Raw genomic sequence first — 25,890 nt, 5'->3', positions numbered from 1 at the left:
CATCTTCATCACAGAACTTAGAACTTTCTCATATTGTAACACGTCTTTATATTTAATATCAATATTGTAATTCCTGCCAAAGTGGTTCTTTCTTGTTTTAAATCTTCATCATATTCTTTGTTGGACCTATTTTTAGGACTCTGGTTCATCTTAGCTCTTCGTTATCTGAAGCAGAAAAACTTCTTTTGAGTGGTTCTTTGTAATAAAATAATAAAAACTGATTGCACAGCATTACACTCCATTATTTACACAGATTTGGGTAATAAAGGAAAAATGTTTGGTCAGATTCTGGGGACCTAACCAAATATATTAGGAAAGTAAAGAATTCAGCTAAAATTATTTTAATAAAAATAAATTTACAAAAACTTGGTGTCCATTAAAAAGATTGAAACAAGAAATAGAAATGTATATGGTAAATATTAATATTTAGTGTGAAACTACAAGTCCTTTTTCCTGTATTCATATATATGTCCATAGGTATATGTAAAAGTGGGATCATGCCTGTAACCATCCAGCATATTTCCAATTATATGTAAAGCACTGTAGTGTGAAATACGGGGACTGTTTGCACTTTAAAAACTTGTATCATGAAGGCTGATTTTTAAAAGTATAGGCTGGAAATGGTGTAAATATGCTATATATGTTTATATGCTGTATGTGGCGACTGCTTTTTTAAAAATTATAGGCCAGAAATGGTGGTGCAAATATACTTATATAACTAAGATAACTAAGTTGATGTGCAAGACAGGAAAGAATGGTTGAAATTAAAAACCATAATTTAATATTGATTTTGCACTAATAACCAGATCAAATTTTGGAAATTCCAACTTGTTCATAGTTTGCATATACAACAGGAGTTTTGCAGAGTTTTGGCAGAGTATGTGGCAGCTACGTCTTCGCAGAATACTAAAATAATCCTTAGTAAACTCTGGTAACTCTAATTTTAACTTATGAACACCAAATTAATAACTCTTAATAATTTAATGTATTTGTTATTGGTAGTTTGCTTTCAGCTTCAGGCAGTTGGAACTGGCTGAAATACAAAGGAGTTTGTGTGGCTAATGTGATTGAGAAACCAGAAGCTTCAAGGACAATAGGACAGGACTGTGTTTGGACTCTGATCTTCTGTGTTTTGCTTTACCCTCAAGGTTGCAAAATAACTGCCAGCAGCAGCTAGGGAAGTATGCTTCCTTGTTAATAATGTCTAGAGAAAAGAGAGTGGTCTCAGTATTCTCTATTAAAAGTAAGACTATATCAGAAAGGTTCAGGAGCTCTGTCCTTGATTTCGCTGGCCAGAATTGAGTAAAAATTTGAAATACAGTTCACTTCTGAGCAAGCCATTAGCTGGCGGGATGGGATTAATCATTGAGGGCTTTTCCTTGTCTTTGCTGTTACTCAGCTAGAGAGAGTTGGAATGGCAACTACCATGTGCTACTACTATGTAAGCCCTTAGTCAAATATCCCAACCAACAGAAGCAACAATTTTGAATCAGCTCTATCCCACTAGTGGCAGGAAGAAAATACTTTGGCAATCACTGGTGTAATGAGAAGTGGGCTGAGGATGGACCCTAAGGAACACTAATGTTTAACCAGTAGAGCAAGAGGCCAGGCGTGGTGGCTCACGCCTGTAATCCCAACACTTTGGGATCCCAACACTTTGGGATCACTTGAGGTCAGGAGTTCGAGACCAGCCTGACCAATGTGGTGAAACCCCGTCTCTACTAAAAAAAATACCAAATTATCTGGGCGTCGTGGCACAAGCCTGGAATCCCAACTACTTGGGAGGCTGAGGCAGGAGAATTGCTTGAACCTGGGAGGTGGAGGTTGCAATGAGCTGAGATTGCACCATTGCACTCCAGCCTGGGCAACAAGAGCGAAACTCCATCTCCAAAAAAAACCCAACAACAACAAAAACACAAATAGAGCAAGAACGAGGAGCCTGTGAATCAATTTCCTGTTTTATTCCATATTGCTCCTTTGATATGGAATAACACAATAATGATGAATCCAGGATTTTTTTTCTTTTGCACTTCTTTTTCCACAAGACTAGCGTAAATGCTGGAAACACATTAAAGTTAGAAATAGAGACTTGAATTTATTCTTTAACCAAAAATGTTCCTTGAACATTTAAGTAAAAATGTATCTATGATACAAGCATTCTCTAATTTAAAATAATAGCAAGCAGAAGAAAACAAGTTAAATGTAAATTTTTTTCTGTTTCCTGCCCTGTATGTAAAGTCAAGAATCTGACCTTTGAGTAAATTTCATCATATTTCTTATCGTAAAATAGATTACAAAATAAATCCTGGGAATAAGTAAACAAACACTTCCCTTTGAATTTCCTGGGGTGATTTGTATTTTGTTTTTTTAAATTGTGGCTGGTCTTGAGATTCATTCAAAATATAACTTTAAAAGTCCATGTTTTGGGGGCGTAATACTGATGGCATTTAGTAATTTATTTTTAATTATCAGCATCAAAAAACTATTCAAATGTGCTTGAATTCATCAATTTTAATAGCATATGGCATGTTCGATTTACCCAGTGGCTTTTCTTCATTAAATCTGTGTGTCTGTGGTCACTTTAATGTCACTAGCTTAGCAGTTTCTTTGAAGTGCTGCCCATTAGAATTATGGAAAGAAGGCCGGATGCGGTGGCTCATGCCTGTAATCCCAGCACTTTGGGAAGCTGAGGCGGGCAGATCACCTGAGGTCGGGAGTTTGAGACCGGCCTGACCTACATGGAGAAACCCTGTCTCTACTAAAAATACAAAATTAGCTGGGTGTGGTGGCGGGTGCTTGTAATCCCAGCTTCTCGGGAGGCTGAGGCAGGAGAATCACTTGAACCCGGGAGGCGGAGGTTGCGGTGAGCCAAGATCCTGCCATTGCACTCCAGCCTGGGCAACAAGAGCAAAACGCCATCTCAAAAAAAAAAAAAAAAAAAAATTATGGAAAGACAAGAAATATGGAAGGAGTTGTGATTGGATATACTGAGGTTAAAGGATAAAATGAAAGGTGTATCTTGTAGTATATGAAGGCAGTATGGTTAGATACTAAGGAAGAACTGCATCCTTGTATTTTTTTTAAAAAAACTTACAAGTAGTAAGTGTTGTTAAAATTTATGACTCAACCTTCATACTCGTCTTTACATATTTAATATGTTGAAAAAAATATTCTCTTAAAAGGAATAAATGATTAGGTTTGCTGCCCTGTGTGAGAAGACATCAGTGATTGGAGATTGACTGTGATTAGTAATACATTATGAATGGTAGTGGATTGAATGTTCTATGTGCACGGACCTTTGAGTGATTGTAAACAAACAGTTGATTTTCCCTTGGTGCTTTGCATGTGTAGGAATGATAGACGCACTGACCTACTGTTTATCTCTGCATATCTTTTAGACAGTGAGATATTAGCCAACAGACTCAATTCAGGAGACCAGAGTTTTTTTGCATTTTATTTTGCTACTGTTCCTCACCTAGTTCCTCACCTAGTTCCAAAGAGTGGGATAAAGCATTGCATTTTCTATTTCGTATTTGTCTCCTCTGAAGTTTGACACTGTAAGTCAGTGGTTCAGAGTCTTCTAGGGGTTTTGTTAAAACCCGGATTATTGGGCCCCCCCACCTCCAGAGGTACTGATTTAGTAGATGTGGGGTAGGGGCCAAAAAAGTGCATTTCTAATCAGTTTCCAGGTGATGCTGATGATACTTTTCTGGGGACTGCCCTTTAAGAATAGCTACTGTGCACTGTTGACAATAGCAAAGCCATGGTATCAACCAAGGTGCCCATTAATGATGAATAAAGAAAGTGTGGTACACAGATACTATGGAATACTACACAACCATAAAAAAGAACAAAACCATGTCCTTTTGCAGCAACATGGATACAGCTGGAGGCTATTACCCTAAGTGAGTTATTGCAGAAACAGAAACCAAAATACCACATTTTCTTACTTGTAAGTGGGAGCTAAACATGGGGTAGGTACCACATGGATATAAAGATGGGAACAACAGACACTGGGGACTCCAAAAGGGTCAGGAGGAAGGGGAGCAAGGGTTAAAAAATTACAGATCAGGTACTGTATTCACTGTTTGGGTTATCGGTTCAATAGAAGCCAAAACCTCAGTATCACGCAATATATCAAGGTAGCAAACCTGCACATGTACCCTCTGAATCTAAAATAAAAAATAAAAATTTACAAAAAGAATTGCCATTGTGAAAACTCTTATTTTTTATTTATTTTTATTTTTTTGAGATGGAATCTTGCTCTGTCGCCAGGCCAGAGTGCAGTGGCGTGGTCTCAGCTCACTACAACCTCCACCTCCCGAGTTCAAGCTATTCTCCTGCCTCGGCCTCCCAAGTAGCAGGGACTACAGGTGCACGCCACCATGCCCACCTAATTTTTGTATTTTTAGTGGAGACAAAGTTTCATCATGTTGGCCAGGATGGTCTCGATCTCGACCTCGTGATCCGTCCACCTCGGCCTCCCAAAGTGCTGGGATTACAGGCATGAGCCACCCCGCCTGGCCCCTTATTTTTATTTTTTATTTTTTTGGAGGTGGAGTCTAGCTCTGTTGCCCAGGCTGGAGTGCAGTGGCATGATCTCGGCTCACTGCAACCTCCAACTCCCTGGTTCAGGCAGTTCTCCTACCTCAGCCTCCTGAGTAGCTGGGATTACAGGTGCATGCCACCACACCCGGCTAATTATTGTATTTTAGTAGAGGCAGGGTTTCACCATGTTGGCCAGGCTGGTCTCGAACTCGTGACCTCAGGTGGTCCGCCTGCCTTGGCCTCCCAAAGTGCTGAGATTACAGGTGTGACCCACCGTGCCCGGCCATAAAAACTCTTAATTTTAATGAAACCAAGGAACTGTAATATTAAATTTATTTAAGGAAAAGATGCATAGTATTTACTAGTGTTTAGATTAAACTTTATATTGGTTCTCTCTCTCTCTGAATGTTACTTATTACATTAGGTGACCCACAGGGAATATTCACTTAAAATTTTGTATTTCTTTAGTCAAAGAATGGTTATCACTTGATGATTGGCATTTTGTAACTTTTCACAGACACATTAGTTATTGCTGTTGGGCTGAAAGCCACTTTTGTACTAGCAGAAAATACCTTGCTTTATTTTGTTTAACATTTCAAGCAAAGATAGAGTTTTAAAAAAAATTGTTCTTAACTGAGATAACAATTATTATTTCACCAAATGAGTATTGAAACTTCTAAAACCAATCTGAAGTCAGTACAACCTCTTTGCCATTGCCAGCTGTGCATGTTGCTATGGAAACTCAGTAGGGACTAGCAGGATTACTGTTGTGAGGACCACACCTGGTTTATTTGCATCCAGTTTAAGTTAGGGAACATTTCATTTTTTTTTTTTTTTTTTTTTTTTTTTTTTTTTTTTTTTTTTTTATTTTTTTTATTTTTTTAAATTTATTTATTATTATTATACTTTAAGTTGTAGGGTACATGTGCATAACGTGCAGGTTTGTTACATATGTATACTTGTGCCATGTTGCTGTGCTGCACCCATCAACTCGTCATTTACATCAGGTATAACTCCCAATGCAATCCCTCCCCCCTCCCCCCTACCCATGATAGGCCCCGGTGTGTGATGTTCCCCTTCCTGAGTCCGAGTGATCTCATTGTTCAGTTCCCACCTATGAGTGAGAACATGCGGTGTTTGGTTTTCTGTTCTTGTGATAGTTTGCTAAGAATGATGGATTCCAGCTGCATCCAAGTCCCTACAAAGGACTCAAACTCATCCTTTTTTATGGCTGCATAGTATTCCATGGTGTATATGTGCCACATTTTCTTAATCCAATCTGTCACTGATGGACATTTGGGTTGATTCCAAGTCTTTGCTATTGTGAATAGTGCTGCAATAAACATACGTGTGCATGTGTCTTTATAGCAGCATAATTTGTAATCCTTTGGGTATATACCCAGTAATGGGATGGCTGGGTCATATGGTACATCTAGTTCTAGATCCTTGAGGAATCGCCATACTGTTTTCCATAATGGTTGAACTAGTTTACAATCCCACCAACAGTGTAAAAGTGTTCCTATTTCTCCACATCCTCTCCAGCACCTGTTGTTTCCTGACTTTTTAATGATTGCCATTCTAACTGGTGTGAGATGGTATCTCATGGTGGTTTTGATTTGCATTTCTCTGATGGCCAGTGATGATGAGCATTTTTTCATGTGTCTGTTGGCTGTATGAATGTCTTCTTTTGAGAAATGTCTGTTCATGTCCTTTGCCCACTTTTTGATGGGGTTGTTTGTTTTTTTCTTGTAAATTTGTTTGAGTTCTTTGTAGGTTCTGGATATTAGCCCTTTGTCAGATGAGTAGATTGCATAAATTTTCTCCCATTCTGTAGGTTGCCTGTTCACTCTGATGGTAGTGTCTTTTGCTGTGCAGAAGCTCTTTAGTTTAATGAGATCATTTCAAAAGAATAAAAGGTCTCAAGATGTGCCAGTGGACAGCAAGAAAGAGCTTGTTAGTTTGTAACCATCATATTGGAAGGGTGGGTAGGTTTTTCTTATTCCTTACAGTTCCTGGTTGGGAGGGTTTGGTGGACGTGTTAAAAATTTGTTTTGTGTATTCATTTCTCTCAATTTTTTGCTATTACGGTATTTTTTGGTTTTGTGTGCTTTTTGTTTTAGGTATTCTTGTAATTTTAATGTTTTTTTTTCATTCTCTTAAAGAACTTAAAGTATGGACAGATCAAAAATTTTTAAGAGGAAAGAATTTAATTTATTTTCATTTGTATTATGTAATAAAATGTCTTAATAAGGATTTGACCACTGTTAGCTATGGTAGAATTTTATGTTGATCTCTGATTTTAAGTAGTATGAGCCACTATGCTCCCCTTCACTCCCAAAAACAACTCCTTCCCCCCACCCCCAACCCCACCGCCACCCCCACCCCTGGGACGGAGTCTTGCTGTGTCACCCAGGCAGACTGAAGGGCAGTGGCATGATCTCAGCTCTCTGCAAACTCCGCCTCCTGGGTTCAAGCGATTCTCTTGCCTCAGCCTCCTGAGTAGCTGGGATTACAGGCACACGCCACCACACCTAGCTAATTTTTTTTTCTTTTTGTTTGAGACAGAGTCTCACTCTGTCACCAGATTGGAGTGCAGTGGCGGGATCTCTGCCCACTGTTGAGTCTCTGCTCTGACACCCTGCTTCAAGCGATTCTTCTGCCTTAGCCTCCTGAGTAGCTGAGATTACAGGCACGCACCACCACGCCTGGCCAAGTTTTGTGTCTTTAGTAGAGACGGGGTTTCACCATGTTGGCTAGGATGGTCTCGATCTCCTGACCATTTGATCCGCCCGCCTTGGCCTCCCAAAGTGCTGGGATTACAGGCGTGAGCCACCATGCCTGGCCAACGACTCCTTTTTAAGAAGACACTTTGAACTGCATTTGATTTTGTTTGTACCATTGCATCTCAGCTGTTAGTTCAGATTCATGAAATAGGAACATCACTGAATGTATAGAAAAAAGTTATGTGGGCCAGTTATATGAGCACTGAATATGGATATATACTACTTACATAGTTTTCATTAATTAGTTATACTACTCAGTCAGTTACACTGACTTATACCAGTTATACTAATTATGTTAAATCAAAAATAGCCATAATAGTACAAGTATATGGTAAATAAGAGTCATAGTGTGTACCATTTCTTCTTTATTGATTTAGGTTGTTTGAATTCTGTCGATCAGGATTCTGAGGCCTCATGACAAAGAGGGGGATGGTCAACGAGTGATAGTGAATTTTCACACCTGTGTACACCAAGTTTTGGTCTTTCTCATTTTCTAAATACAAAATATAATCTTATATCTTTTTTCAGAATACTTTACATCCATAGCAACCTGTATGGATCTATTGCTATCTATATCATCTATCTATGTATATATATAAAGCCAGTAGATAACTTGTATTGTATATTAAGGGGAGGTTAATGTCAAATTTGGAGATCAGGTTTTTTTGTGTGTGTGTTAGTGAAATGCACCCTTAAAAAAAACCTGAGTAGACTGTTTTATCCAGCTTCATGAAAGAATAGCACCATACGACATATGTTCAAAGAACTTTCTGATTTATCTCCATGTTCCTTTAGTAAGGGCAGGTACTAGTTATTTCTGCTTTGCAGGTGAGGAAATAGGCACGAAAGGTGCCTGCCTAAAGCAGCTAATCTAAATGTGCCCCGATGGATAGTCCAGTGTCCCCCACTGTGTGTAATTGTTCTCTCTTTAAGTGTTAGGTTATTTTATACAGCTTACTCAGTTTTGCCTTTTTCTCTTTTTGTGTTCATAGACTGGAAAAGTAAGAAGAGCTTTCCTGCCTTTTTAATTACCAAACTACTCTCAGTTTTCAGTGAATCAGTTCAAAGAAAGAATGCAGTCTTTCTATACCTGGTAAATATTTTCTGCTAAATAAAGCTATTAATTTAGTAGCATCTGATAAATCCAGGTGTTATGATGATTGCCTTTAATTTTGTGGAATGACTATTAAAATGACTTGTCAAATATATATATTTTTATTTTTCACTCTGAAATTTGTTTGATATTTATTGATATGAAGGAGTGATGCTTGGGATGCCTGTGACCCAGCCAGCAATGGAAAATAGTTTAGGATTGGCCCTAGTTCTTAGACACTGGTCTGTTTTGAAAAAGTTGTGAAATCAGTGGAAATAGGGTATATAAATAGATTTTTCATATCATCTTTATTCTGTGACAGTATATCATTAGCATTAATCCCTGTATGGTAGTTGAATAGAAGCACTTTGTAAATAATAGTTTTATAAAATTAATGTAGTAATGAGAATATATAATCTACATTTTACCATTTTACAAATTACCTACGTGAAGATTAAAGAAGTAACTTGCGAAAGAAGTTCAGCTCGCTAGTGTAGAACTGAGATAGACTCCAGTTCAGAATCTACATCTGACTCCTAGACTAGTGCCTTTTTCATATTTTTGTTTTTAAGTACTTTAAGTGTAAATGTACATGCCTAAGACAATAAACAAACCATAGTGATGTTTCACATGGATTTTTCTTTTGTTATAGCTTACAGTGTTACTATTAACAATATTAACAGCCATTAATTAACTGGTATATGCCTTTGAAACTTTCATATGTATTATTTTATTTAAGCCTACGAAGAACTCTTGAGAGTATTGTCCGTTTTACAGATGAAAAAACTGAGGCTCAGAAAGGCAGTCATATAGCTCAATATGCTAGAACTGGAGTTTAAACCTAGTTCTGTGTTATTTCTTTTTTTTTTTTTTTTTTTTTTTTTTTGAGACGGAGTCTCACTCTGTAGCCCGGGCTAGAGTACAGTGGCCGGATCTCAGCTCACTGCAAGCTCCGCCTCCCGGGTTTACGCCATTCTCCTGCCTCAGCCTCCCGAGTAGCTGGGACTACAGGCGCCCGCCACCTCGCCCGGCTAGTTTTTTGTATTTTTTAGTAGAGACGGGGTTTCACGGTGTTCGCCAGGATGGTCTCGATCTCCTGACCTCGTGATCCACCCGTCTCGGCCTCCCAAAGTGCTGGGATTACAGGCTTGAGCCACCGCGCCCGGCCCCTTCTGTGTTATTTCAAAGCACGTTACTAAACTGTTTAGCCTGCTTATTTTTTAAATTAAAATTTGTGTGATCACAAATTCAACCCATCTCATGTTAACTAACACTGATTATGGAGTCATTTCCTCTCTTAATTGACCTATACAAAAATTTCAACATTTTAGAGAGAGATGAGGTAGTGTTGAGAAACCATATATTCCTCTGTAATGATTTTAACAAAGGGAATCATACAATTTTTATAATGTAATTCAAAGATATGAATCTTATCCCACTTTAAAAATGTTATGAAATATTTGTATATCATAAACTATGTTGAAGTTCAAGTAAACGAATTTGGACAAGTCCAAAGGGATATTTTGTGTGACTGAACATTCATCTCATGTTTTCACTTTTTATGGTTGATAAGCAATAATTTATTTTTGCAAGACATTTTAAAAACACTTTTCAAAATTAGCTGACACCTTTAATGAAAAAAAATTGATGTTATAGAAGAGTATTATTCAGAAATTAATATAACATTTCACATCTGACTGGCCTGGGGGTAAATAAAGGCTTATTATCATGAATGAAACTGTAGTGATGAAAAGTATAGAGAAAATTTCTTCTTAGTAAAATAGCCAGAATGTCTGAGTTTGCCAAAACCAGGAGAATCTTTGCTTTAAAACCTGTCCTCATTCCCTGAGGTTCACCTTTCCTCAGGAATCTTTCATTAAGTTACTACCGCCACCTGACTGGCCCGAAGAGGGTGGGGACACAGAGAATGTAGGCTATATGTATATATATATATTTAAACGGGATCTCTCTCTGTTGCCCAGGCTGGAGTACAGTGGTGAGATCTCCACTCACTGCAGCCTCCGCCTCCCAGGCTCACGTGATCTTCCCACCTCAGCCTCCTGAGTAGCTGGTATTACAGGCATACACCACCATGCCTAGCTAATTTGTTTGTTTGTTTGTTTGTTTTATAGAGACGGGTTTGTGCCATGTTGCCCAGGCTGGTCTCAAACTCCTGAGCTCAGGCAGTCTGTCCGCCTCGGCCTCTCAAAGTGCAGGGATTACAGGCATGCGCCACTGCACCCAGCTGAATGTGATATTTAAAATATCTCTTTTAATAGCTTATGTCATGTAACAGTTTATTCCTGGTAAGGTGTGGAGATCTTATAGCAAATAATTTTTACTTACATGCATTTTAACCTATGCTATTCAAAATGAGAAATAAGGTGCATTTGATTGCCTAGTGCCTTTCTGTTTTGGGCAGTCATATTTAGGGCTTTATACAAGGTGAGAAGCATTGACAGATAGTACTTTGATAATTACTTTTTAGCAAAACTCTTTCATCTAAAGCTTGTAAAGATGATGTGAAATTTATTGAGATTATCTGTCATTATGGAAAGATTACAAAATTGATTACCCTAAGAACACTTCTACCACTCATCCTGTGAGTAGAAGGGCAGAAGTGTGGGGCAGGGCTGGAGCAACTAACAGTTCCTGGAATTCCTACTCTGTTGGGCGTATGCTAGACATGCTCACATGTATTCTTTTATTTTTAGTATACATAGAAGTGTAGAAGTATAGGAAGTAGGGCAAAAAGAAGAAAAGCGTTGTGCATGGAATTATTCCCTCCTTTTTTGTTTGAACGGTCAACTTGTTAACCCTCCACATTCTTTCTTCATCTGCTTTTGGCAGCACCAGATACAGTTGATTGTTTCCAGTCTCTGAATCATAACTGCCTGGGATTGCTGTATAGTGTTCACCTGGCCAGAGGTGCTTCTTTCTTAAGTTTTCAGAAGACAACATTTATACTTCAAATGTTATTTGAGGATTAAAACATGAGGACAAAAAGAAGAAAAAGAAAACCTCTAGTACTTCAGACGTGTTGAGATAGTCCTAACACTATTAAGACTTGATTCTTAACTGTGTACAGTAAAGATGATTTTCTGGCCTGTGGATTGAAAGTCAGTTAAAAAGCATGGAAATACTCAAAAGCATCACTTAAATTTTTTTCTTGTACTAGGAGAAAATGTTTGACAGTTGTATTTATTAAATATTTATCAAGATATAATACCGTTATTTTTCTAATTCCTGATTAGTTTCAAAACATATTATCTTAATTTTAAGGATAACCTTGGGAGACAGCATAATTATTCTCATTTTTCAAATGAGAAAATTAAGGTTCAGATGTTAGATTAGGTTTTTAGTAATGCCATAACAGGATACTACAAACAACAGAAATTTATTGTCTCTCAGTTCTGGAGGCTAGAAGTCTAGAATAAGGTATTAGTAGGTTTGGTTCTTTCTGAGGGTTGTGAAGCAGAATCTGTTCCATCCCTCTCTTGTCTTCATTTGTTCTATGTCTGTCTCTGTTCAAATTTCCCCTTTATATAAGGACAGTAGTCATACTGGATTAGGGCCAGTCCTACTGACCAGATCTTAATATTTGCAAAGGCCTATTTCTCACTAAAGTCGTATTTACAGGTACAAAGGGTGTAGACTTTAACGTCTTTTGGGGGAAGACACAGTTCAATCCATAACAATATAAGTCCTTTCCTCTCTTAGATAGTGTCTCATAAGTAGGAAAGTTCGACATAGCACGTTGTAGTGCCACTAAAATGATAGTTTTCAAAGAACATGACAATATATTTATAATACCACATTTAAATTTCATTTTCTAATATTATGTCTGGGGAGATTTTATTTTAAATTAACCAAGTTTCTAAAATATTAATAGAATTTTGGGTTGTAATGGTTTTCAAACCTTTTCTTCAAATAATAAGTGATGACACCAACTATGTAAAGTTATTCAAAACCCAGTGCTTAGATCTGGCTTTAAGTCTGAACTTCCATTAATAAAATTAGACCTTTAAAATGTGGACTCCTCCACAATATCTTGAAATGTCCATCAGAATACTGTTTAAATTGTTGCAAGAGCAATCTGACAGTGGAATATCTGTACATTTCATATTTATGTAAAAATTGTGGTTTTACCAGTGTTAATACACATCTTGTGATTAGGGATTTCTGAGTGTTGGAGAGGTCAAAGCTACACTAGGATAACCAAAAAAAACTGTATAGTGATTTGTTCATCTGCTACCTTTTTCTTTCTTTGCTTTTTTTTTTTTAATTTCAAAATAATTTCAGAAGTACTGAAAAAATGAAAGAACAGTGCAAATAACTCATCCCTGGAACCTTTTGAGAGTAAGTTACTGACTTGATGCTCTGTCACCCCCAAATACTTTAGTGTTCCTACAAATAAGGACATTCTTCTTCATAGCAACAATACAAACATAAAACTCAGGAAATTAACACTGACAGATTACTATTGACTAATCTGTAGACCCTGTTCACATTTTGCCACTTGTCCCCAAAATGTCCCTTACACCAAAATAATCCAGTCCAAGACTGTGCATTGGATTTAGTTGTCATATCTCTTTACTGTTGTTCAATCTGGAATGGTTCCGTAAGTCTTTTTGATTTCTAGGGTCATGGCACTTTAGAAGAATACATTTTGTGGAGTGTTTTTGAATTTAGGTTTACCTGATGGTTCCGCATGATTAGATTGAAATCATGCCATGCATGTTTGGCAGGAGGGTCACAGAGTGATGCTGTATTCTTATTGCATCCTTTCAGGTGGTGCAAAATTTTTATTTGTTTCTTTCTTTTTTTTTTTTTTTTTTTTTTTTTGACAGAGTCTTTCTCTGTCATCCAGGCTGGAGTGCAGTGACGTGATCTCGGCTCACTGCAGCCTCTGCCACCCAGGTTCAAGCAATTCTCCTGTCTCAGCCTTCCGAGTAGCTGGAACTACAGGTGCACACCACCATGCCCGGCTAATTTTTCTATTTTTAATAGAGATGGGGTTTCACTATATTGGTGATGCTGGTCTCGAACTCCCAACCTCAGGTGATCCGCCTGCCTCGACCTCCCAAAGTGCTGGGATTACTGGCCTGAGCCACTGCACCTGGCCTGTTTTTTGACTGATTGCGTTACCTTTGATCACTTAAGGTGATGTTTTTCAGTCTTCTCTTCTGTAAAGTTGTGCTTCTCTTTGTAATTAATAATTATTTTATGGGGAAACTGTAAATTTTCATCACCAAGTTTTCATTTACTAGATTTAATAGTGGTTCTCCCTCCCTCCCTCCCTCTCTCCATCCCTTCCTTCCTCCCAGATCTCACTCTGTCACCCAAGCTGGAGTACAGTGGCATAATCATAGCTCACTGAAGCTTCAAACTCCTGGGCTTAAGAGATACTCCCACCTCAGCTTTTTGAGCAGCTGAGACTACAGGTGCATGCCACCGCACCTGGCTGACTTTTAAATTTTTTATAGAGACAGGATCTCACTCTGTTGTTCAGGCTGATCTCAAACTCCTGCACTCAAGTAATCTGTCTGCCTAGGCCTCCTAAAGTGCTGGGATTACAGGCATGAACCACCGTACCTGGCCTTTTGTTATTTTTTAACTGAACTAATTACTGTGATGGTTTTCAAATATTGATTTCCTAATTATATTGTTCTACATTTTTTGGCATTCTACTATAAGGAAAAGCTTTCTCTTCTCTATATTTATTTATATCTGTATGGACTCCTGAATTCCTTTAAGTAATAGTTATAATTCACTCATTTTTTTTCTTGTCCAGATTGTCTAAAATTTGGCTAATGGGAATCCCTTCAAACTGGTCTTGTATCTTTTTCACATATTCCAATAGTTTTTAAAAGTACTTCCACTAATAGTTTTTTTGTTGTTTTTGTTTTTGTTTTGAGAATCCCTGTTTTATTAATGGTAGAAAGTAGCGTTTAGAAATCAAGATGTGGGTGCCAAGTATGCTTATTGCTGTAGGGGTATTATTGCCCCCAGGCACTCCATGGACAGAACTAGAGAATAGAATATATGTATATGTGTGTGTATTTTACTTAAAGCTGTGTTTATTTCTGCATTTATATATTTTGAAAACCATTGACTTTATACCAAAACCTCTAATTCCAATTTGGTATTGTAGAGTTGATTCTAGTTTTTTCTCTGTTTAAGGTTTTAGTTCCTTTCCCCAACAGTGGTACACTTAACTCTCATTATCCTTAAAATACTTACTACAGTTTCTCTCTCCATATAACCATTCTCCTCGTTGCTGCTCCCTGCTCACTTTCCTAAGCTTGGATGCCTGCCTTGCTCAGCCCCTTTGACTTTTGGACTGAATTATGAAAAAAAGTTCATTTTTTAAATGACATATATTAAATTGGACAAATTCGCTTCTACTACACCACCTTTGGTTAATTTGCTTCCTCTATTCTTATTTATTTTTAATTTGGAACCCTATTAGTTCCATGTTGATGGAAATTCTTTGAGATTTTTTAAAATTAAGCTTAATTAGGCATTTTATATTATCTTAATCTTACTCTTAGGAGCTGTTACATTTAAGGTGTTAAAGATAATTAGCTGGCTAACTAGAGATGCTCTGAACATTGATTATTTTTAATTTCAAGGCATATAATCAGTTTAAAATGAATTGCTTTCATTATATGAAAACATTCTATCATTTATGAAGAACAATAAGGACTTTTTAATGTTTTTAAGTCAATTCTGGTCTCATTTGCCTCAGCTCTAAATTCTTTTCATAGAACATTATTTATGAACAAGTAATGCCAGAAAATAAGATAAATTCCAAAAAACTCAAGGAGTAGTACTATATGTATGAAGATGATTTCTGTGCAGATTTTTTCTTACTAGAATGGTCTAGGGATAGTGATTAACTCTAGAATTTGTTAGCAAAATATAAATAGCAAATATAAAAAGAATATTTAACTTCTAAACTGTTAGAGAGGGGAAGAAAGAGGAATGAAGAAATTACATTTGATATTAAAAACCAGGAAAGAAGGGGAAGGGAGATCCACAACAAATAACAGCTAAAGTAAATAAAAACTGTAAAATGACATGATGGGAAAAGGCCAAATATCTCAGTAATCACAAAGGAAGTAGTAAATGGGTTAAACAAACTTCTACTCAGATTGGATTTTTAAAAAATGAAATGAAAATCCTATTTCTTTTCATAAGTGACACACCTAAAACCAAATGACACAGAAAAGATGATTAATGAATCTATGGAGCTATACCAGTCAAATAGTATAAAAACAAAAGAGCTGTTATACAGTAAATTCTGAGGCCAAAAAAGGGAGGGAGGTAGATAAAGGAAGATAATTTTGAAGTGACAAAGGAATAGTTTACCAAGCAGAAATGTCCATGTACATAAAAATGTTTAATATAAAATGCCTAATCAATAGACATAATTACCACGATGACAGAGATGTTAGGATTATCTGACAAGGATTTTAAAGCAGCTGTCATAAAAATGCTTCAATGAGTAATTATGGACATGCTTGAAACAAATGAAAAAAATATGAAGTCTGAGTAAAGAAATAGGCCTCAGTAAATAGAAAATATAAAGAAAAACTAAATAGAAATTTTTGAACAGCTACAATATCTGTACTAAAACTCACTGTGTAGGCTCACAACAGAATGGAGGAGACAGAGTGAACTGGAAGATGGAACAATAGAAATTACCCAATCTGAACAAGAAAGAGAAAAGAGAACAAATAATCAATGGACCCTCAGGGACCATTAGGACTAAAGCAAAAAGATCTACAACAAAAGTTCTAACTTTCATCTGAGTACTGGGAGAAGAGGAGAAAGAGGGTGGGGCTGAAAAGTACTTTCAGAACACTGAAAACTCCCCAAATTTGGTAGAAGACATATACCCGTATGGATTTAAGAAACTGAGCAAATTTCAAGCAAAAAATTTTCACCAAAAAAAAAAAAAAAAAAAATCTCCAAGACACATTTTTAATAAAACTTACATAAACTGGAGACAAAGGAAAAATCTTGAAAACAGAGAGAAATGACATCTTACCTATGGGAAAAACAATTCCAGGGATAGTGGATTTCTTAGCAGAAACCATGGAGGCCAGGAGGCCAAGGCATAGTATTTTTCAGGTAGAGAGAGAGCTCAAACTCCCCCAAATCTATATCTAGCAAAAATATCCTTCAGGAATGAAGGGGAAATCAAGACATTGTTAGGTGAAGGAAAAGAAAGAAAATTTACCTCCAGCAGACCTACCCTAAAAGAATGACTACCATAGTTTATAATGGAACTGAAAAGTTCCTATCGTTTGGTGATGTCTTGATGATTCTGGCCCTGTGTAGGCCTAGTCTAGTTTGAGTCTTAGTTTTTAACAAAAAATATTTTAAATAGAAAAAACTCATAGAAAGGATGTAAAGAAAGAAAATATTTTTGTGCAGCTATACAACATCTTTGTATCTCCAGTGTTGGAGGTGGGGCCTAGTGGGAAGTGTTTGGATTATGGGGGTGGATCCCTCATAGCTTGGTGCAGTCTTCTTGATAGTGAGTTCTCATGGGATCTGGTCATTTTAAAGTGTGTGGCAACCCCCCTCCCCAATCTCTGTCTCTCTTGCTCCTGCTTTTGCCATATGGCATGCCTGCTCCTGCCTTCACCTACTACCATGATTGTAAGCCTCCTGAGGTCTCCTCGAAAGCAGATGCTGCTATGCTTCCTATACAGCCTGCAGAACCTGACCCAATTAAACCTCTTTTCTTATACATTACCCAGCCTCAGGCATTTCTTTATAGCAATGCAAGAATGGCCTAATACATACATACACCCTATGCACTAGCAGTCTCACTTCTGTGCATTTATCGCAGAGAAATAAAAAATTATGTTCACATAAAAATATGTATACAGATGTGCTTTACATATTATATATAAGAGTCCTGTATCAGAAATGTGCTTTGTAAATATTTTCCCGCAGTGTGGACTTGTCATCCTCTGTACATCCTGTGTACGAATGTTTACAGCAGGTTTATTTTAATAGCCTAAAACTTAGAAACAGCCAAAAAGTCCCTCAATAAGTAAATGCTGAGCAAACAGTGGGGTATTGTTGAGCGTGGTGCCTCATGCCTGTAATCCCAGCTACTTGGGAGACAAAAAAGTGGGATGATGGCTCGTTCAAGACCAGCCTGAGCAACATAGTGAGAACTTGTCTCTAAAAAAAAATTTTTTTTTTTTTTTTTTTTTTTTAATTAGCCAGGTGTGGTGACGTACTAGTAGTCCTAGCTACTTGGGAGGCTAAGGCGGGATGATCAATTGAGCCCAGGAGTTCGAGGCTGCAGTGAACTATGATTACACTACAGCACTCCAGTCTGGGCAACAGAGAGATACCCCATCTCTTAAAAATAAATAAATGAATAAACCCTGAAATTAAAAAGCAAACTATGGGACATCTGTACCATGGAATACTTAATATTCAGCAAGAAAAAGGAATAACTATTGATACACACAAAAGCTTGGTTGGATCTCAAAGGCATACATAATGCCGAGTAAAAAATGCCAATCTCAAATGGTCATGTTACGTATGTTTCCACTTGTATAACGTTACCAAAATGACCAGCTATAAAGGTAGATAGTAGATTAGTGGTTGTCAGGGATTAGAAATAGCCTGAGGGATAGGAGTTGGTGTGACTGTCATGGGGTAGCAGGACAGAATTCTGTGTGATGAAATAGTTCTGTATCTTGATTGCAATGATAGTTACAGGAACCTGCACATGTGACCTTAAAATGAAGTAGAAGTATACTTTATATGAAGATCAGTTGTTTGGATTTAATATATGTAGTTACATAAGACGTAACCAGTGGAGAAATTAATGAATGGTACATGGGATCCATCTTTGAAGATTCCTTTGCATTTCTAATAATTTCAAAATAAAAAGTTAAAAGCAAAAGAGAGGGATATAATAATTGCTATAGGATTTCAGAGAAAGAAATAGTTCCTTAATAACTAGGAGAATGAGGGAAGACCTGAGGCCATAGCTTTTGAATAGTTTTTGTAGGATAGGTAAACTTTTCATGAAACAATACAGGGAAAAGAAGGGTATTTTGGACAGATTGAGGTTAATAAATGTTTATAGAATGACTACCACTATATTATTATTAAGAAATGTTAATAACATCTGATTAGGCTGAAAAAACTTTAATTAATTGGGTGTATCTTTAGATTTCATATCTGATATAGAACTCTGGGATATTTGTTACCCTTGTGTTGTCACACAGATTCTGGAAGCCTGAGTGTAACAGATAGAGAGAAAACATAAATTACCAGTATCAGAAATGAAACGGAACAGTTCAAAAAATGGATGGAAATAATCAAAGCTGCCTGGGTTTTAAGCAAAACAAGGCTTATTTTTTCATGGATTTATGAAATTGAATCAGAGAAAAAGTCACATTTTATTTGTTGAAATAGGAGAACTCTAATATTATTTTTATTTTTTGAGATGAAGTCTCACTCTGTCACCCAGGCTGGAGTGCAGTGTCACGGTCTAGGCTCACTGCAACTTCTGCCTCTTGGGTTCAAGCAATTCTTGTGCCTCAGCCTCCTGAGTAGCTGGAACTGTAGGTGCACACCACCACAGGTGACTAAATTTTTGTATATTTAGTAGAGATGGGGTTTCACCATGTTGGCCCGGCTGGTCTTGAACTGCTGACCTCAGGTGATCTTCCTGCCTTCGCCTCTCAAAGTGCTGGGATTAGAGGCATGAGCCACCACGCCTGGCTAGAACTCTAATACTAGACAACAATGTCAAGACAACTTACTGTATAGGCCTGTGTTAAAACTCCATAGTGACCTATTCTTTTTCTCCCTGGAATGTTCACAGTTTGTAATTACACATTTTGGTGATTGCTTAATATTTCTATTATTCAATTACAAACTTTCTGAAGCTTGTCCTTGCCGAGACCAGTGGAGACCCTAACCCAGCAGCACCAGAGGAATTAAAGACACACACACAGAAATACAGAGTGTGGAGCGGGAATCAGGGGGCTGACAGCCTTCAGAGCTAAGAGCCACGAACAGAGTTTTACCCACATATTTGTTGACAGCAAGCCAGTGATAAGCGTTGTTTCTATAGATTATAGATTAACTAAAACAAAGGGATGGGAAACAAAGGGATGGGCTCTGGCTAGTTATCTGCAGCAGGAACCTGTCCTTAAGGCACAGATCGCTCATACTATTGTTTTTGGTTCAGGAACACCTTAAGCGGTTTTCTGCCCTGGGTAGGCCAAGTGTTCCTTGCCCTCATTCTGGTAAACCAGCAACCTTCAGCGTGGGTGTCATAGCCATCAAGAGCATGTCACAGTGCTGCAGAGATTTTGTTTATGGCCATTTTGGGGGCCTGTTCCCAACACATTCTTGTCTTCCCAATTCCTATCCCTGTGCCTGAAAACACTTAGTAAATACTTGTTGAATCTATTAATGATTGAAATCAATGACTTGGCAAAACACTTTAAACTAGAATGAAAGAAACACAGTCATGGAAGTAAAGAAACAGTATGGTAGGATAGGATCATGTAGGATAGGATAGACAGATAAGTTTAGTGAAATGGTAAAACTTTAATAGAGCTACACAGAGATTTAAGCTTTTACAACCAAGAAATTCAGGATTGGATTTTGTAATAGGTTTTAAGAATGCCAGACTGTTAGAGTGAACAGTAGATGAGCTATGTATATAGGTGTAAAAATGTAATATAGCACAGGTTAAAAGAGACCAGAAACGTGTCATTTCAAACTGCTTTCCACTAGTTTGGTAGCTTTCTCAGTGAACCACCACTTAAATGACTTGATGAGATTAACTGACAGCCCATTCCTGTTTGAAGCACTGATTCCCTATATAGCATGCTGAAGACTTACTTCATGGTATGTCTACCAGTTGAGTTGTAAAGTTATCAAGAACCATTTACTTGTTTGAGCTCCCAATACTGTTCATGCTAGTTGTACTAATTTTAATCACACTATTTATTTATTATTTTTTATTATTATTTGGGATCCAAATTCAAAGGGAAGGTGTTGGCCCCCAAAATTGGTGAATGAATGCATATTTGTATGCTTTGGGTTAAAATACAATGATTATGTATATGTGTTTATGATATTTAGGTTGACTGTTTTGTTCAATCAGCCAACCAACTACTGATCGGAGTCTCATGGGATAAGAATTTTTACCCATTTTATTTTATTTGTCTTCCTCTCATGCCTCCGTAGTGTGCCTGAGTCCCCAACCCCCACCATACCTCGGCTCTGTGTTTATTAACTAGGCCTCAGTTTACTTTTTATGAAGATTGTCCTTCAGATTGCTTGTTATGAATAGCCACGTTGATAAAGTACATTTCTTTCATGGTATCTGCCCATCTAGATTTTTAGTAAATGATAGAAATTCCATTAAGTATTTTAAAAGATTTTTTTAGGGGGGAGGGGACACTGAGAGCCCCATAGTGTAACCTTCGAGGGTATCATTTACATTTACATAGTCTGTGATGTAGTTGACAAGAATGGTGGCAGTGCCAATACCTGTCACTTGATTCTGAGTCTAAAATTTTCAAATCCTGAAATGTTCTTTCATATTTGGTGGGCATTAGTAAAATGATTTTAGGCTGTACATGTGTGATGGCTTTTTTGGACTTTTTTTGTAAATAATTGTTGATAATATTTGAGGTACTAAGTATTTTTATTAGTGAGTGTTGAAATATCATTGTTTTCTGTAAGTTAATAGGACGCTAAATTATTGGTAGATTGGAAAAGAGACAAAGGTTGGAAAAGATAATGGTGTACTGTTGAGATTGCCTGGGGTGAAACCTGTGGAACTAAAAGATACAGACACCCCCCATGATACAGAAAGGAGGTAACAGGGAATAATTGTTGAGTCAGACATTTCTACTTGTTCAACTAGGTAGACGGTTAGTACAGAATAGAGGGTACAAATGGCTGTTCATATAGAACATGACCAGGCTGGATGTTAATGATTTAGTAAGGTAGAGTATAGGCCAATGTCAGTTCACTCTCACATAAAAAGTGTGTTTCAAAACACTAGTTTGTGATTTAGTTGTCATTGCCCTCAATTTCATTTCTAATGATACCTACACTGGCCCATAAGATCATGAGTGTAAAAATATTTTAATACTAGTAGTGTTGGCTGGGCATGGTGGTTCACGCCTGTAATCCCAGCACTTTGGGAGGCCGAGGCGGGCGAATCACGAGGTGAGGAGTTTGAGACCAGCCTGGCTAACATGGTGAAACCCCGTCTCTACTAAAAATACAAAAATTAGCCTGACTTGGTGGCAGGCACCTGTAATCCCAGCTACTTGGGAGGCTGAGGCAGGAGAATCGCTTGAAACCAGAAGGCTGAGGTTGCAGTAAACCGAGATTGCACCACTGCATTCTAGCACAGGCAAAAGAGCAAAACTCCGTCTCAAAAAAAAAAAAAAAAAAAAAAAACAAAACTACCAGTTTCTGGGTCCTGGAAGAGCATTTGTCCCCTCTTTTAGGAGGGAAAAAAAAAAAGCCTACATTTTAGGCATAGTTGTGAAATACATGAATTTGAATTTGCCCTTTCAGCTCCTTTTTATACTTCCATATGTTACTACTATTTCCTATTATTACTACCTTCTATGAACCCTTTGCCCCCATTACCCCACCCCCAATCCAGGTCCTCTAAATATCAGTTATTTTATTATTTATTGGCCTCTTCTCTAGTAGAAACTAGAGACTGTTCTCTAGTAGAAACATTGCCTCACTAATCAACTCCTAAACTAGGTGTTAAATGAAGCGGTGGGATTGGATTAATTCATGCTCAAGTGTGAATGACCGACAATCCCACAAACCTCTTAAAAATGGTTTTCCTTTGTACAAAGGGTGTTCTTTCTAGGTTAAGTTTTAATCTAATTGATTCTTTGCTATTATTTCAGACAGATGACCAAGTGAAACAGACATTTGAACTTTGTGGGAAAAGCTGTTATTTTCTTCTTTTGGACATAAATGTGCCATGGTTGGGGAGTACAGGCAAGAGATGGTGACCATCCCTCTCCCAATCCATCTGTAGAGGCTTGGACAAGCTCCTGGTGTTTAAACTTCCCCTCTAAAATTTGTAAGGTACTTAGATCAAGAGTGGCAGAAAGGGACTTTTCTCGCCTTTCCTTCCCACTTTAGCAAAGGGAGCTTTTTTGTCTGGGTGAGCTTTGCAGTAGAGGGGAAGGGGGTCCCACTCTAGATAGTATCCTGTGTGGGCTGGTAAACTATAGCCTCTCTGCTACAGGTCCTGTGGGCCTCTCTTAGCCTGAGGCTGTTTCACTAAGAAGGTGCCGCTCCTGTTGGGTACAGACACACTCCTTTGTCAGCGATGACTGGCTCCAAGTCATCCTTAGCTAATATATGAAAGACCACATTGGCACTAGAAAGGTAGTTTAAAGATGTTATTACATAAAGTAGAAAAGAGCAGATGGTAAGTTGCAGAAATATCCCATAATAAATGCAAACAGTAAATTTAAAATTTTGTAAAGGCAGAACAGGAGGGAAATAAACATTTATTGATATACTGTAATCTAGTCACATTCACCACTGCTTTTCATCTTTTCTCACCAAGGAGAATTTGTATAATCTAACATATTCTACCTTAAAAACTCATTTGAAATTTGTGTTCTCTTCTGTAATGTATTCTTATTTTAATAAAAGTGCTGCGAAATATTAAATAAGATCGATGCTTTCAAAAGATGTACCGTGTTTATCCAATGATTTGATGTCTGCACTGGCACAACTGCATCACATTCCTCCAGTCCACGCTCTTGTCTGAGAAGCATGAAAAATTTATCTCACAATAACCTCATGAAAGGGATATCATCATTTTATAGATGAGAAAATTAAGGCTGGAAGAGGGAAGGAACTTAAACAGGTATTACAGGTACTAAATGGCCGTGTTAAGTTTCTCCCCCAAAGTCTCTCCTCTTAAGCATTTTGTGATTCTGTAAAACACTAAAACTGGTAATGCAGAGTGCTGATCCAAAAGTTTAAGGTTTTTGGTCCTCTACTGACTTGCAAGGGAATCTTTTTAAAGGCTCCTTATTAAAATCTGTCTTTCATTTCCTCATATGCATGTTGAGTTTAATTTCAACCTTAATGTTGGGAAAAGGTGCATACATATTTTTAAAATCAGACATTTGATATTCTTGAAGACTAGTTCTAAATAAAAGCAGTTATTAATGGGATGACACCTTTGAGAACTCTCCTCAAATCTAGTGCACTCTTCTGTGTATCTGTACACACCTGACTTGTAAACACAATGTCTTTGCCGCCATTTACTGGTTTCTTCACTACACTGAAAACAAACCATTCAGTCTGCTGCTTTACCACCTCCCAGCAATTCCCTACATGTGTAACTCATCCATAATGCATAGGAATAGCCAAGAGCATAGATTCTGATGTCAGAAAATTCTAGTTTTAAATCCTGACTCCAAATTACTGGTGTGACATTGGATAAAGTGTTTTAGTTCTCTGTGCCTCAGTTTTCTTACTTTAATAATATTTAAGGAAAGAAAGGGGTAATAATGCTTATTACTCCATGGAGGTTTTGTAAATCTTCTCCTGAATTGTCTGTGATGATTAGACTGTTATCATTGTAATACCTGAAAAATTTTGGGTAGATGACTTACCTTGTAAATGTACAAGGTACAAATGTACAAACATATAGTTTAGTAAGGATTATATATGTGTGTATGTTCATTAAGTGAAATTTATTTCAGAATACCAAGTAATTCCACAATTAACATGGCCCACCCTTTGACAATAGAGATTCTAAGTAACAAACTGTCTTCTTTCTACTTGAGATTTATTTCATGGGGAAAGGATACTGCATAATATGTAGCATTCAACTAATCTATTCTGCTAATTTGGTAGTATAAAAAGATTTGTAGATAATGAATTTCTATACTCTTTAAGATACACACCTTGCACTGCTTCTGGGTTTACTGTTGCCGTGTCTTAAAGTGGGACTTTCTCTTGACAGAAGTGTGTTAAGAATTGGAAAATTCCCTATCAGTAGACTAGCACCATCTTGACAGCCTTGTGTTCTGCTTCTACCTTGCTAATTGTTTCCTTGGGATTATTTGGATTGTGTAGAAAGCTTTTTGCAAATCCTCTTATTACTGAAGTCATTGTTGCCAGCAGGAATAAGATTAAAGGTGCTTAAGTCTGTAGAGTTGTTTCTAATTTGTACGTGTCATTTCAGTGGCATTTTAACAGAACTCTGTCTCCTGTATCTCTCTTCTCCCCCGGTACTATCTCCAGTTAGGTCCAAGAAGCCAGGCCATTGGAAGAAGCCTCATTTTATCCTCCTAATTATTATGCTGGCACTCAGGAGATAATTTTTCCCTTCATGCACTGCCAATTAATATGCAAATAACCTGATAAATATTTATGCAATGATTTAAATTATGCAGGGAGTGCTTTCAGTATATTCTGTAAATGAATTGTTCATGGACTTCAAAGTGCTGGCTGCTGTGCTAACGAGGAGAGATTTGCATAAGGCCCTAATCACGCGCATACTGATTAAGCTTCATTATGGAAACTGCCAGCTGCAATCTTTGTTTCTATTTTATTACAAAAAGAGGAACTTTTTCATGCTTCAGTTGCCTTGACAATGTCAGTCGTAGCTGGTAGGAGAGACTAAAACTCCTCTGAGCAACTGAAGTTTCCTTATTCAGTTGAAGATTGCTATGGTGTAACAGAAGTTGTATTTTGCTTTTCCCCTTAATCCACTTTCCACCCTACCCAACCCCCCTTTTTTCTTAAGAACATAGTGTAGATTTGTTAGAAATAGTAGTACCTTCTTTCCCCACCCCAAACTGCTACCTGTTTCTTCCTTGTTTGGACTCTCTGCTCCTCTAGAAGATTTCACAGCAATGCTGGACTGCAGTGACTATATTCTAGGTGGGTACCAGCACAGTTCTTTTCTTAGAAGCTTTAATATGGAAATAGCGTGTGTCGGGTTGACTATGCATAAATGCTTAATCGCATATGCAGCCTATGTGGGGGGAGGGGGAGAGTTGGACTGAGCAGGGAAGGAGGAAAGCATTTGCAAAGCACAAGCTTACTTGAATTTGCAGTAGGTCCCTCCTTGTGACTAGCTCTTCTGGTTCAGAGGGTATTGTTAGTAAATACAGTGAATTTAGAGTTCAGCTTGAATGAATATTTTTGCTTTTTGGAAATTCCTATTGAGAACATTTCACGTAGTTATAAAAACATCTTAAATCTGAAACAAGGCATAACTGTACATAGATATTAATATTAACATATTAATAAAAATGTTTTCCATACCTAATGAGAACATCTTGTACAAAAACCAAAATGCTCAGTGAAAAATAAGGTTGAGTCACAGTGCAGAATAGTTTTCATAAATGTTAATAAAGAGGGTAATTTATACCCTCTTTA

General features: G+C 37.4%; 1 protein-coding gene across 3 annotated transcripts in view; it reads left to right on the top strand.

Annotated features, from left to right (window-relative positions):
• Nucleotides 1-25,890, top strand: part of POU2F1 (POU class 2 homeobox 1) — a 197,643-nt gene that overhangs the window by 76,530 nt on the left and 95,223 nt on the right. The window contains exon 1 of one of the 3 annotated variants that reach the window (XM_050768317.1): nt 8,329-8,424. The exons of 1 other annotated variant lie outside the window; for it this stretch is intronic. Coding sequence is in view for 1 of the 2 variants with exons in the window: in XM_050768316.1 (XP_050624273.1) it covers nt 25,362-25,389 (28 nt within the window). In the remaining variant the exon portion in view is untranslated. Of the gene's footprint in view, nt 1-8,328; nt 8,425-18,596; nt 25,390-25,890 lie in introns of those variants that run through there. One more of the 3 variants, XM_050768316.1, reaches the window with a different exon arrangement.

This window comes from Macaca thibetana, chromosome 1 (genome assembly GCF_024542745.1).
Source record: "Macaca thibetana thibetana isolate TM-01 chromosome 1, ASM2454274v1, whole genome shotgun sequence".
Classification (NCBI taxonomy): domain Eukaryota; kingdom Metazoa; phylum Chordata; class Mammalia; order Primates; family Cercopithecidae; genus Macaca; species Macaca thibetana.
Note: the sequence above shows the minus strand (reverse complement) of the source record. Positions and strands in the feature narration are given on the sequence as shown.